The following is a 15,073-nucleotide window of genomic DNA, read 5'->3' on the forward strand; positions in this document are numbered from 1 at the left end:
CCGTGTTTGGTCTTTGCGCTGTTTAACCGCTTCTCGTCCCATTTCTGGTTGGAGTCCCGCTCATAGTGGTGAAAACATCTGATTTACTTACCCTACTATTAACAATGACGTGTGAACGTGAAATAGCCGAAAGCGGTCTTGTAATGGTTTTAAACGATTGAAAAACGCGCCACAAACAAAACATGAGTCGCGTGAAGTGTAGCCTCCGCCTCTAACTCAGATAGTTATGCTCATGCGCGAATTTTGCAGCGCCAGATAAAATTTTCCGGGTAGATTCTCACTGCTTGCTCCACTGCTTATACATATACATCAAACAGCTGCTCCGCTGCTTATACATATACATCAAACAGCCACACTCCAAGTAGTCAAAGGCGCGCACGCACACTTCAAGGAGGAAGATGTCCTCGTCTGGGAACGAAGTTCTAGCGCGCGAGGCGCTTCTCCTTCTGGCATGATGGTTTGGGGAGAAAAATTCTTGGCTTTATTGTATTTGCTTGACTTTGTGCATTACTTTATATATATATATAAGAGAAAGATCAAAGAATAGTAAGAGGAATAGTGAGAGAAGTAGAAGGCGAACGGCCTAAATGGCTGGCCGGTGGTTACAGAAGTCTCCGCTACGTCTGGTGATGGCCTTGTGTGGTGTTCATTACTGAACTTGGCCCTGTAATTTCCCTAATTTTTGTCTGAGTTCTCCCCTGACAAATATGTCATCGGGAAGCTTCTTCTTTCTCCTACCCGACCGGAGCTCTTCCCACACCCACGATTCTATGACGTCAACTAGGTTGTCCCATTGGGAGGCCGTGAAAATAGGGTATGAGTTAATCGTAGCTAACTCCTTCTTCGTGATTGCTTCCATCAATATGGTATGCCATCTGTATGCGCGTAGGTCGAGCGGTTGATGGGGGAGGGGAGGCTTAGGCTGGCCGGGTGGGGTGAAGGGGTATGGGTGATCTGAGTAGGGGTATGACCCGTTTTGCAGTGTCGAGGCAATGCACTTGAGGCCTTCCTGCACGTTGTCCACACTTGGAAATGGTAGCCACAGCTTCCTCTTCTTCGTTGGCTGCACAACTTGCGAGCAGTCAGGAGGCGCGGTGGCACCCTTACGTGCAGCTGCCTCCTTGGGGGGCAGCCCAAGCGACACGTCGTCGGTATCCATTGGCGCCGCCTCCCGCACTGCTGCGGGGGACGGGACGTCGGTTGTCTGCGCGTGGCCGCATCGACCACCAACAGTCGACTCACAGGGGGGGGGGGGGCGGCGGCGGCGGGAACCGGCGGTTCCTTCTTGATAGCTCGCAGCTCTTCGCGCAGCTGCTGGAGCTGGCGATGCACAGCTGCGAGCTCCTCCTTCAGCGCAGCCCTTTTGGCCGCAAAGGCGGCTTGGAAACCGGCCATAGCATGGTCGGTGGCGGCTTCTAGGCGGCGCGGTTCGCACCCCTCGCCGGAGCGGGGGGGCGGAGCGGCCGTCGTGGCGCTTGACTCCACCGCAGGGCGTGGTGCGGCGGGTTGGCAGCGTGACTCCCTGAGGTAGCCGCAGCTACGCGACTTGGCGGCGTGTGGCCCGCCGCAGTTCGCGTAGCTGCTGGCCACCCCACGAGGCTTCGTGCAACTGTGGGTGTCGTGAGCTGCCGCGCACTTCAAGCACGCGACGGCGTTCTTGCACTTGCGCGTAGTATGCCCCAGCTGCTGGCAATTGTAGCACTGCAGGCTCTTGCTGTTCTGCTGCATGCGCTTGCGCTTTGGCTGCCGTTGGCGGCCGCCGTTGAACCCCATCGCATGGACGAGAGCTTCTTAAGTACTACTTGTGTGTGTGGGATATGCACCAGGTCAGATTGAAAATAGATAAAGAAGCAATTCAGAGGCGAGCTGCTAGATTTGTTACAGGTAGGTTCGATCAGCATGCAAGTGTTACGGACACGCTTCAGGAAATCATGTTGGAATCCCTGGGGGGAAGAAGACGTTCATTTTGATGAACAACACTGAGAAATTTTAGAGACCCGGCATTTGAAGCTGACTGCAGAACAATCCTACTGCCGCCAACACACATTATGCACAGGGATCCTAAAGATAAGATGAGACAAATGAGGGCACATATGGGAGCATATAGACAGTCATTTTTTCCTCGCTGTTATCTGTGAGTGGAACAGGAAAGGAAACGACTAGTAATGGCACAGCATACCCACACACCGTGCGGTGGCTTGCAGAGTATGTATGCAGCTGTAGATGTCCTGAATTGCTACATCCTCTGTACAGTCATCCAGTTATCCGGGACTTGATCATGTTATTCCAACTAAAATGGCAATGAAAGAGTCACTGAACTGTGATAGAAGACTCTCTATTTTTTAAATACACCTCAACGGTGAATGCTGAATGCTTTGAACTTCATAAGGTCATATTTACATATGGCACTCATTCCTCAATGCAGCACATGTGTACATATTTTGTGCATTTTACTACATGACTCACATTATGCTACTCATTCTGCTGCACCTTGTATATTATTGCTGCTTTCTTGTTCATAGAGTACTTCCTTTCTCAAAAGTGAGGGAATGTTGCACATATTTACAACACAGTAAGCTGTTGTGTATGCTGTTCTCCAATGTAGAATCAGTATCCTGGATTCTCAAATGCCCCACTATTTCAGCATCTCAATCACTAAATAAAATCTATAGTTCTAATCTCAGACTTAAGTTATAGAACAGTCAACAAATTAAAATTCATAAAATTATTTTGAATGTTAATTTGCTTACCTTATCAAAGCCTCTGTCATTCTATCTTCTATGTAAGTTCTTATCTTCACTTCTTCTGGTTTCTCAACTTCTTCGCATCGCAGAGGTATATGATTAAGTTCTTTACATTTTCTGTAAATGAGAAGCACGACAGATTAGTATTGTTTATATCAGCAAGAAGTGATCAGCAATGAACTGTATCCGTGAATAATTACATCAAGCATGGTGATGACAACCCAGTTAAGATTAGAACCTCTATTTACTCTTTGGGAAATGTTCAACAAAACTGAGAAGCCACAGGAGTGTATGTTTTTGTGTTTGTGCTAGTGTGTGTGAGTGAGTGTACTTTAGGCAGAATATGAGCTAGTGTTTGAAAGCTAGGGTGAATACTGTTTTCTGTTAAACGTTTCTGTGCTCTACTCATCCATCCACTACAGGAGAGTGGTTGCCTTTTCCTTTTTCTACGTATTGCTCCATTCAGGAATTTCCATTACTGTTATATGTTTCATGATTCCATTAAGTATCAAAACTATTAATGAAAGCTGACACTAAGTGGGACAAATTATCATCTTTATCTCAAAACAATGAATTTAATGATTTTAACAAAAGGAAGATTGCATACAGTAGAATTCATGTTACTGTAGTAAGAGTGTATCTTTAATTACATTCCAGATCTCTCACAACGTTACATCATTCAATCAAATTCGAAGCTAGCCTTCGAAATCTTACATACCTAAAACCAATCTCAAAAAGGTTATCCTCTCTTTTACACAGTTCGTTCTGTGTGCTGTGAAATTTGTGTCATATTTTCTTCTCATTACTGACGATGTCTTATTTGGAGAAGGTGTTTACTGCCACCACTATATGACTTACAGCTGCAGAGAGCACTGCCAACAGATCTGGCACTACTACACTACAGAATCACTGGATGATGATGATTATTATTATTATTTTGTGGTGCTCAGCAGCATTATTAATGCCCTTACTGGATACTGGCACAGCTTCTCATGCTTTGAACAATATGTGTTCTCACAAGGAAAATTATTATGACAGTTCCCAAGGACACATGGTAGTGATTTCCTTAAGAGTGTCTGGCTATGTCAACACAAATCACTGTAATGCATCTCCTTGAAGTGGTGAAAATAAGACACCACCACATAAATTGATGCCCTATCTGGTTACACTGGTGATAACATAAATTCATTTATGCAAATGTCTCCTTCATAGTACTCTTTAACATGTAATTAAAAGATTTGGTAAATCCATTATCCAAGATGGATAATGGGAGTAAATTATGTTGCAAATTTATAACTCAAGTGTAAGGAAAGTGGGCAGAAGTAAACAGCACAGAATGTCACAAATAATAACAGTATATATATTTGTTGTTAATAAATAGTTTTTGCCTCTACAATAATGTTAGTTGAGGCAAGGGACTTTACATGTGCATATGCATACTGCAAGTAAGCATATGCTGTCTCACAGGGAGTACATAGTGTACCAATATCAATAATCTTCATATTTACTCCATGTATGAATACTGTAGGAAAATAACTAGATGCATATTTCAGCATTAGGCAAGATTCTGCTAGTTTTACAATTCTGACCATTACCCAATAGATTACTTGGAAGAAGTAATCAATTATTTCCATCCTTTTTGGAGGCAAGTTCTCTGAACCCTAAGAATAAGTCTCATTATGCTGCCTGAGGTATGTATCTCGAAGGCCGTGCCACATTAGGTTAGAGCATTTCTTGCAGAAAGTGAGGTCCTGGTTCAAGTCCCAGTCCATACACAGTTTAAATCTAGCAAAAGTTTCAAACCCACGCACACATTGCTGCTTAAGTGAAAAACTTCTTCACACAGTATGTTGATGCTTTGAGTCCATTCATAAGGCATGCTTGCCTACAAAATGGAATATTCAGCTGCAAACACCAATACAATTCACAGTTTAAATTTGCCATGAAAGGATTATTTCAGTGCAAACTCCACTGAAATGTGAAAGTTTAACGTTTACTCTAGAGCATATGCTTGTTGCATCAATTCCATTCTGTTCTGACAATCATCCTGCACCTTCACTGATAGGTGAACTCAAGAGTGGTCGTGCTAAAAACAGATTACTCCTTGAGCTTGTAGTTATCAGTCTGATGGAATCATGACATTATTCACTATATGAATACGACTGGTAGTACAAATTCAAACACCTGTCACATCTGAAGCATTCCAAACTCATGAGATGATGTGCAACACCATACTGTATTCATGCTGATCCATAGTAACTTTTCTCAACAATCACACTGGAGTTAATGCAAAACCTGGTGATTCCACTTTAAAAGTGCTCTTGATGCACTATTGTAAATATTTAATGGTTGCGAGTATCTTTAGTGTCTGATCAGCAATAGTGTAATCAAATAATAATGGGTATTTCTATCTATTATTTAGGTGCAATAAGTTATTACAACAGTCTGCTTATAAACTGCATTTTACTTGAGAACAGGTTTCAGTGTGACACTCATCAGTTGGATATTCTGACCTGATGTTTGATGTTCAGTTTCCCGCATACCGAATGTATTGTCTTGTTTCTTGGCATCTGCTGTTCCACAATGCACGTAAATACATCCTACCAAGCTACAGCCTCTAAGGTCATATATCATCAAGCTCCTTTCTTCCAGGAATACAATGCTGAGGTCATGGACAGTCAGCTCACAATGAGTCATGGCTCATGAATAAGTGTCTACACAACATAAACAATTGTATTTCACATGCCACCTCACAGTGTGTGGTCGAAGGTACAGTACATACCTACATCATCCCTCCTCCCTCTACATTTTCAAGTTTCAAATGGTACAGGGGAGCAGCAGCAGCCGAGTTGAGAGGACGTGCAGCAGTAGCGCTTATGTCTTTGTTTTATTTCTTCATATGCTTCTGCAAAGAAGTGAACTGTACGTGTGTATTTTACTGTGTAGACTAGGGGTTAGAAAATTAATCATAGTTTTTATTTTAGCGTAAGTCTTGTGAACATTCTTGTGTAGGGCGGCTTCCTACTGTAAACTTTCCCATCGCCAGAAACTCCATTATGCCACTAAGTTTTACTTTTGTGCTAGTAGACAGCACACAGTTTAGATCAGTGCTCGAGTTTGAATATTTATCTTCTGCAGTAACTTTTTGGCAAACAGGATTTCTAACAACAGATATCTGTAAATACATCAACTTCAGTAGAGAAATTTATTTCTGTTTAATAGCTTGCTGTCTCAGACTATAGTGAGACATCTGGACAGCAACTTTGAGTGTTACTTTATTCTCCTTTGGTATATTTTGTATATATTTCAAACTCAGTAGCGCCATTTGAGAACTTATATCTATTTTATACACAGTACAATATGGCTCCGAACTGTACTTGTTGTGAGTGGATACAAGGAGAGTTGGCTGCTGTCTGTAAACTGCTGGAAGCCATGTTGGCTACCATCAACAAGCTTCTAGCCAATGCTCAAAACTGCAGTGACATTGGGGCGCCAGTGAAGAGACCTGTGGCATCTTTGGTGCCACTGGAATCCCCTGGTGACCCGGACGTCTGCGGCTTCTGGTGGAGCCCCTCAGGGAGATAGCAGGCAAGGCGGGAAAGAATTCCAATGTGCATTTGATACGTTTGCCCGTGAGGTCTCATCCATGATGTAGAGGAGGTCCTGTCGGTGGCTATCAAGCACACTGGGTGCAACGGGCTGCATGTAGGGGCACACACCGGCACGAATGACGCCTGCCACTTGGGTTCTGAGGCCAGCCTCGGCTCCTTTCGGTAATTGGCTGATTTGGTGAAGGCAACTAGCAATGCATGTGGGGTGCAGGCTAAGCAGTCTATTTGTAGCATCGTACCCAGAGTTGATCATGGTCCTCAGGTTTGGAGCAGAGTGGAAGATCTGAACCAGAGGCTCAGACGACTCTGTGACAGTATCGGATGTGAATTTCTTGACCTCCACTATTGGGTGCAGAATTGTAGGGTTCCCCTTAATAGGTCAGGTGTGCACTACATGAACGAAGCACTACTAGGGTAGCAGAGTACGAGTGGCGTGCACATGGGGCTTTTTTAGGTTAGAGAACCCCTCCATTGGGATCAATGATGATTTGCCTGATAAATCAGCCTTAGAAACTCTTGGTCCTCCCAGATCAGGAATATAAAAGATTAATAAGATTCCAGAAGCGTCCCAGGAAAGGTCCCAGAATCGCTCATTGAAGTTTATAATGCACAGATAGTATTAGGAGCAGAAAGCTGGTTGAAACCAGATGTCAATGACAATGAAATCCTAAGTTCAGGTTGGAATGTTTATCGTAAGGATAGGTTAGTTGCCAATGGTGGTGGCGTATTTACTGCAGTAAAAAATTCGATAAAATCTAGCGAGGTTATCACAGATTCTGCACATGAATTAATCTGGGTGGAATTGAGTACCAAAGAATGGTCAAAAATGGTGATTGGATGTTTTTATGGACCACCTCTGTCAGGACCTGTAGTCGTAGAGCACTTCAGACAGAACTTGCAGAATATTGTCAGTAATTTTCCTGATCATGCCGTTGTAATATGGGGGTGACTTCAACTTGCCAGGAATAGATTGGGAGTGTTATGCCATCAAAACTGGTGCTAGAGACAGGGAATTGTGTGGCACTGTTCTGAATGTCTTGTCCGAAAATTATCTTGAGCAGATAGTCAGACAACCAACTCATGAGGATGATGTCTTAAACCTCCAGACAACAAACAGACCTGAACTTATTGGATTAGTTAACGTAGAGGAAGGTATCAGTGATTATAAGACTGTGACAGCATCTATGATGACAGGTCCTACAAGGAATGATAAGAAAGGTAGGAAGATTGTATTTGCTCAGGAAGGGTGACAGGATACAAATTTCAGAATACCTCAGCAATCAGCACCAATATTCGGTGATGAGGACGAACAAATGCACAACAAATTAAAAAAATTCAAAGGTATCGTTCAATATGCCCTAGACAAATATGTTCCAAGCAAGGTTTTGAGGGATGGGAAAGATCCACCATGGTTTGATAGCCATGTTATAGAAGTGCTACATAAACAAAGAGCACTTCATCTCATCTCAGATTCAAGAGAAGTAAAAACCTAGCTGACAAATAAAAGCTGAATGAAGCGAAAATGAGCGTAAGGAGAGCAGTGACAGAAGTGTTCAATGATTCTGAAAGTAAGACATTGTCAACTGACTTGGAAGCAATTTTGGTTGTATGTAAAATCAGTAAATGCGTAAAAATCATCTATTCATTCTCTCAGAGACCACGATTCTAGACTTTCTTGAAGGTATAACTCAACATGTCAGTCTTAACGGAACTAAATCAACAGATGTAAAGGTAATATCCAGAGTACCACAGGGAAGTGTGGTGGGACAATAGCTGTTTACAATACATATAAATGATCTAGTAGAAAGCGTCAGATGCTCTTTAAGGCTACTCGCAGATGATGTTCAGTTGTCTGTACCAAAGTAGCAACGCCAGAAGATAGTAAGAATTTGCAGATGACCTGCAGAGATCTGATGAATGGTGCACTCTCTGGCTGTTGGTCCTGAACATAAGTAAATGTAACATATTGTGCATACATAGGAAAAGAAATCCACTGCTGTACAGTTACACTATTGATGACAAACAGCTGGAGACAGAATCTGCAATAAAATATCTCAGTGTAACTATCCAGAGCGACCTTAAATGGAGTGACCATATAAAACAGATACTGGGAAAAGCAACACCAGACTCAGATTCATTGGAAGATTGTTAACAAAATGTAACTAATCCAAGAAAGAAGTGACATATCATCAAGGCATTGTTTACCTGGAAAAAGAGTGTTACAGAGATGCTAAACAAACTCCACTGGCAGACATTATAAGAGACACATTGTGTATCATGGAGAGATTTACAACTGAAATTTTGGGACAACACTTTTCATGAGGCGTCAGGCAACATATTACTTCCACGCCCCCCCCCCCCCCCCCTTCCCACACACACACACACACACACACACATCTCGTGTATTGACCACGAGAAGAAAATTCAAGAAATTAGAGCTAATACAGAGGCTTCCCGACAATCATTCTCCCCATGCACTATTCGCGAGTGGAACTGGGTTGGTGGTGTCAGATAGTGGTACCGAAAGTGCGCTCCACCATACACCATCAGGTGTCTTGCGGAGTATGTGAGAGGCTTATTGCAATACCGGTACAAGTCCATTTTTGTTAATTTTGAGATACAGAGTCCTAAAATTAAATGAGTGCTGATAAATCTACAGTTGAGATACCAGAAACATTCAAGTATATGGCTTGCTGATAGAGATGAACCTTTCTTTCTATTTGTTTTGATCATTAATTTCAGCAGCATTATAGGCAGAAAATTGGGGGTCATGGAGCTGTACCACTATTGAAATAAAATAAACTGAACATTGTATATAAACCTGTTAACTCTTTTATTGCAGATAATTTATATTACAGTTTTAATGTACACCTCCTTATTATATTCACATGTATAATTGAACTATACAGTCAGATATGGTTCAGGTCAATTAACTTCAGTAAAACTAAGGATTACAGTCTTCTTCTTCTTCATGTTCCAGACCTCTGTCTTCTGTTTGTAGAGCAAGGAAGTAACTATGTTTGACAGCTGGAATATAAGGGAGCAAATCAGGCATATCCTGCTTTTTCTTTTTCAGCACTTTTCTCACGTGTGGGTAAAGTTGTGAAACTGCAATAGTATCATATGCATGTGGTCTCTCTCTCTCTCCAATGTTTGGGAGCAAAGTTTAGGACGTGGAAGTCGATGTCATCATTCAGTGTTTCCTTGTGGAGCATTTTGTATGGCTTCTGCCTCTAAAAAGCATGCATTTTGATTTCAGCCAATTAAATTGAACATACTCGTCATTTTGCTTCCTTCTTACCACTGCATTTTGTAACTGTTTCAGTGCTAAAAAGTCAAAATGCTTCATTTCTGTGCATACAAGTTAATTTTTTCTTCTAGTTTTCCTAATTGTTTCAAAAATATCATCTGGGGAAAACAGAAACTCTTTCTTACTTAATTGTTTTTCTTTCTGGGCAAAATCCCTGTCATTTGACACGTATGAGTGACCTTTAAATCAATAATGTCGACTTGAAATTGAGGAGATTGTGTCACTTTCATAGTGTTAGGGCAATGTTTATGTTCCCATTTTGCACACCACACATGTCGCTGTACCCAAGTACCTGTTTTTGAGAAGTGACACACTTTTCAATATGTTTCAATAAACAGGTACCAGTTTCCTCTGAACCCCCTCATCCAGATGTTTCTTCCCAAAAATACATATGTTTTTTGCCGTCAGTTAAATTGTGTCATCCAAAATTATACACGTACATGTTTCTTTTGTGGTACAATATCGATGTTGTCAGTTAACGAAATGCAAGTGCTTTTTGCAAGTCAAAGGTGAAAATGAACATCTGGGAATCTGCCTCATTACTACATGCTGTGTCTGTAGCCATTGCTGTTCTTGCACCTTCAGCCCTCCTAAAGTGAAGCTCCTTTTCAGTTTGAAGCTTTCTTTTTTCTTCTGCATTGGTAGCAGCACTCATTTCAAAGCTCAATTTGCCACAAAAAGACCAAGTGTCATTATGTGGTGGTCGAATGACAGGTTGAAGTCCTTGTTAAAGATTTTTTGATAGTTGTGCTCCCCCACAATTTCTTTATTCTGGGATATGCATTTATCTTTGTACAAATCGCACATTTTGTCCACACACAGCTCAGGATTTAAAAACCTTTTCTGGGGATTATCCTTCCTTGCATAATGGCTCTCTGAAACTGGAAAGCTTCTGACGTGTTCCTTTACATCATTCATCAGACCTTCCAGTACAGAGAATCTGTTCTGTTTGCCCCTTCCATCAAGGTGAGGTGTACCTTCTTCCTTACTTTTTATTAAAAGCCTAGAGAGTCGTCCATTAGAAATGTCAAAAGTATTCAAGAAAAACTTCTTGCATACTATTGCACAGTTTCCATTCACATGTATTCGATATTCATAAAATACAGCTATTCTGAGAACCATCAATTGTATCACAGTCACTTGATGTGTTGTTGTGGTCTTCAGTCCAGAGGCTGGTTTAATGCAGCTCTCTATGCTACTCTATCCTGTGCAAGCTTCTTCATCTCCTAGTACCTACAGCAACCTACATTCCTCTGAATCTGTTCAGAGTATTCGACTCTTGGTCGACATCTACGATTTTTACCCTCCATGCTGCCCTCCAATACTAAATTGATGATCCCTTGATGCCTCAGAATATGTCCTACCAAACGATCCCTTCTTCTGGTCAAGTTGTGAAACAAATTTCTCCTCTCCCCAATTCTATTCAATACCCCCTCGTTAGTTATGTGATCTACCCATCTAATCTTCAGCATTCTTCTGTAGCACCACATTTCGAAAGCTTCTATTCTCTTCTAGTCTAAACTACTTATCATCCATGTTTCTTCCATATATGGCTACACCACATACAAATACTTTCAGAAATGGCTTCCTGACACTTAAATCTATAATTGATGTTAACAAATTTCTCTTCTTCAGAAACACTTTCCTGGCCATTGCCAGTCTACATTTTATACATCTCTATCTCGACTATCATCAGTTAGTGCTAGAAATGTAGGTTTGCCTTTCCTTAATCTATTTTCTAAGATAAGTCGTAGGGTCAGTACTGCCTCACGTGTTCCAACATTTCCACGGAATCCAAACTTATCTTCCCCGAGGTTGGATTCTAGCAGTTTTTCCATTCATCTGTAAAGAATTCGTGTTACTATTTTGCAGCCGCGGCTTATTAAACTGATAGTTCGGTAATTTTCACATCTGTCAACACCTGCTTTCTTTGGGATTGTAATTTTTATATTCTTCTTGAAGTATGAGGGTATTTCTCCTGTCTTATACATCTTGCTCACCAGATGGTAGAGGTTTTGTCAGGGCTGGCTCTCCCAAGGCAGTCAGTAGTTCTAATGGAATTTTGTCTACTCCCGGGACCTTCTTTCAGCTTTAGTCTTTCAGTGCTCTGTCGAACTCTTCACACAGTATCATATCTCCCATTTCATCTTCATCTACATTCTCTTCCATTTCCATAATATTGTCCTCAAGAACATCGCCCTTGTGTAGATCCTCTGTATACTGCTTCCACCTTTCTGCTTTCCCTCCTTTGCTTAGAACTGGGTTTCCATCTGAGCTCTTGATATTCATGCAAGTGGTTCTCTTTTCTTCAAAGGTCTCTTTGATTTTCCTGTCAGCAGTATCTATCTTACCCCTAGTGATATATGCCTCTACAACCTTACATTTTTCCTCTAGCCATCCCATCCCTGTTTAGCCATTTTGCACTTCCTGTCGATCTCATTTTTGAGACGTTTGTATTCCTTTTTGCCTGCTTCATTTACTGCATTTTTGTATTTTCTCCTTTCATCAATTAAATTCAATACCTCTTCTGTTACCCAAGAATTTCTATTAGCCCTCGTCTTTTTACCTACTTGATCCTCTGCTGCCTTCACTATTTCATCTCTCAAAGCTACCCATTCTTCTTCTACTGTATTTTTTTCATCCATTCTTGTCAATGGTTCCCTAATGCTCTCCCTGACATTCTCTACAAACTCTGGTTCTGTCAGTTCATCCAGGTCCCATCTTCTTAAATTCCCACATTTTTGCAGTTTCTTCAGTTTTAATCTACAGTTCATAACCAATAGATTGTGGTCAGAGACCACATTTGCCCCTGGAAATGTTTTACAATTTAAAACCTGGTTCCTAAATCTCTGTCTTACCATTATATAATCTATCTGAAACCTTCCAGTGTCTCCAGGCTTCTTCCATGTATACAACTTTCTTTCATGATTCTTGAACCAAGTGTTAGCTATGATTAAGTTATGCTCTGTGCAAAATTCTACCAGGTGGCTTCCTCTTTCATTCCTTACCCCCATTCCATATTCACCTACAACATTTCCTTCTCTTCGTTTTCCTACTATCGAATTCCAGTCACCCATTACACTTAAATTTTCGTCTCCCTTCACTATCTGAATAATTTCTTTTATCTCGTCATACATTTCATCAATCTCTTCGTCATCTGTGGAGCTAGTTAGCAATATAAACTACTTCTACTGTGGTAGACGTGGGCTTCATATCTATCTTGGCCACAATAATTCAATAATGCATTCACTATGCTGTTTGTAGTAGCTTACCCGCATTCCTTTTTTTTTTATTCATTATTAAATGTACTCCTGTGTTACCCCTATTTGATTTTGTATCTATAACCCTGTATTCACCTGACCAAAAGTCTTCTTCCTCCTGCCACCACACTTCACTAATTCCCACTATATCTAACTTTAACGTATCCATTTCCCTTTTTAAATTTTTTAACCTGTCTGCCCGATTAAGGGATCTGACATTCCATGCTCTGGTCCATAGAATGCCAGTTTCCTTTCTCCTGATAACAACGTCCTCCTGAGTAGTCCCTGCCCAGAGATCCAAATGGGGGACTATTTTACCCAAGAGGTCGCCATCATCATTTAACCATACAGTAAAGCTGCATGCCCTCGGGAAAAATTACAGCTGTAGTTTCCCCTTGCTTTCAGCTGTTCACAGTACCAGCACAACAAGGCCGTTTTGGTTAGTGTTACAAGGCCAGATCAGTCAATCATCCAGATTGTTGCCCCTGCAACTACTGAAAAGGCTGCTGCCCCTCTTCTGGAACCACATGTTTGTCTGGCCTCTCAACAAATACCACTCACTTGACAATTCTCATGAATCCACCATCTTCACAAGAAATCGCAACACGCTGCAATGCGCAAAAGCACATGGACCTGTACCACTACTGAAATAAATTCCTGCTTGCTTTCTCTAGCGCATCAGCATTGAGGTGCACTCTGTTGGCAGCAGGATGAAGCTGGAGCTGTCTCACTATTCAAATAAATTACAAATGCCTAGTGTGAGTATGTACATGAGGTTAACCACTATTGAAATAAGCCTTTCATGTAAATGTAAATGTGGATGATAACTGTCGATAAGAATTTCTGTAATTTTACTGCCACCAAGGATATGGCACCAAAAAGTTAAATGTAAACTAAACTGCATTATCCCACGCTTAAAAGCATCTAGTGCTCAAAAACAAGAGCTACATAAAGAAATGAAACACGATCAAAATCCTGAATTTCTTAACTATGTGAGACATTATAAAGTTGTATTTAAAAGTGCTGTTACAGCTGCCAAAAGAATGTCAAACGATAAGTTCATTTTAGAACATATGAATAAGTCTAATGCAGCATGGCCAGTTATTAAATCAGAGTTAGGTACAACAATTAACCACCGGGAAATTTTAAAAATCAAGCAAAACAATGACACTATTTCAAACCCTGCTCAAATAGCTCAATGTTTTTAATATGGTTCTCTTAAATGTAACAAAATCTGATGCAAACATGACTACTTACCAAAACAGTGTGAATTTCTTTGGCCTGGACCAGAATAGTGACCCCCTTGTGTTATTTAGTAAAATCTCAGCCAAAGATCTAAAAAATGCTATTTTGTCCTTGAAAAACAACTACAGAGTGGGATCAAATACCCACCAAAGTAATTAAATTTGTATATATATATGACAGTAGTATCTGTTCCTGACAGAACAGTTACCGTGGATGACCATGCAGCTTGCTACAAATGAAATGATAATTAAATGGTCACCCTAGCTGCAAACAGGCGTTGATGTACTTCATTGGGGACATGTTGAAAATGTGTGCCCCAACCGGGACTCGAATCCGGGATCTCCTGCATACATGGCAGATGCTCTATCCATCTGAGCCACCGAGGACACAGATGAATAGTGCGACTGCAGGGACTTATCCCTTGCACGCTTCCCATGAGATCCACATTCCCAACATGTCCACACCACTACATTCGTAGTGCACCTAATAGATGTTTGCCCATCATACTCGTTACTCGTGGCAGTTTAATCTACCAAGTCCCGTACGAGTTCGGGCATAGCATGTGCGTTTGCACAAGAAGGTCAATGGCCGGCAAGCCATATTTTAACTATATATGATGGTAGTATCTGTTCCTGAAAGAACAGTTACCGTGGATGACCATGCAGCTTGCTACAAATGAAATGATAATTAAATGGTCACCCTAGCTGCAAAGAGGCGTTGATGTACAGGGTGGCGCAGATGGATCGGGTGGTTTTAAAATACTTGTCAAACTGTCAATTGTAAAGGTATTGGATTGAAATAAAGTGCAAAACGTGTAGTTACAATGGAAGTTTATTAACAAAAAAATAGTAATGTTAGTTTTTAAAAATTACATCCATCAAATGCCCTCCTTCTCGAGCGACG

General features: G+C 41.2%; 1 protein-coding gene across 1 annotated transcript in view; it reads right to left on the reverse strand.

Annotated features, from left to right (window-relative positions):
• Nucleotides 1-15,073, reverse strand: part of LOC124595957 — a 123,721-nt gene that overhangs the window by 50,106 nt on the left and 58,542 nt on the right. Inside the window, exon 6 of the mRNA XM_047134886.1 lies at nucleotides 2,751-2,861. Coding sequence (XP_046990842.1) covers nucleotides 2,751-2,861 — 111 coding nt within the window. The remainder of the gene's footprint in view (nucleotides 1-2,750; nucleotides 2,862-15,073) is intronic.

This window comes from Schistocerca americana, chromosome 1 (assembly GCF_021461395.2).
Source record: "Schistocerca americana isolate TAMUIC-IGC-003095 chromosome 1, iqSchAmer2.1, whole genome shotgun sequence".
Lineage (NCBI taxonomy): Eukaryota > Metazoa > Arthropoda > Insecta > Orthoptera > Acrididae > Schistocerca > Schistocerca americana.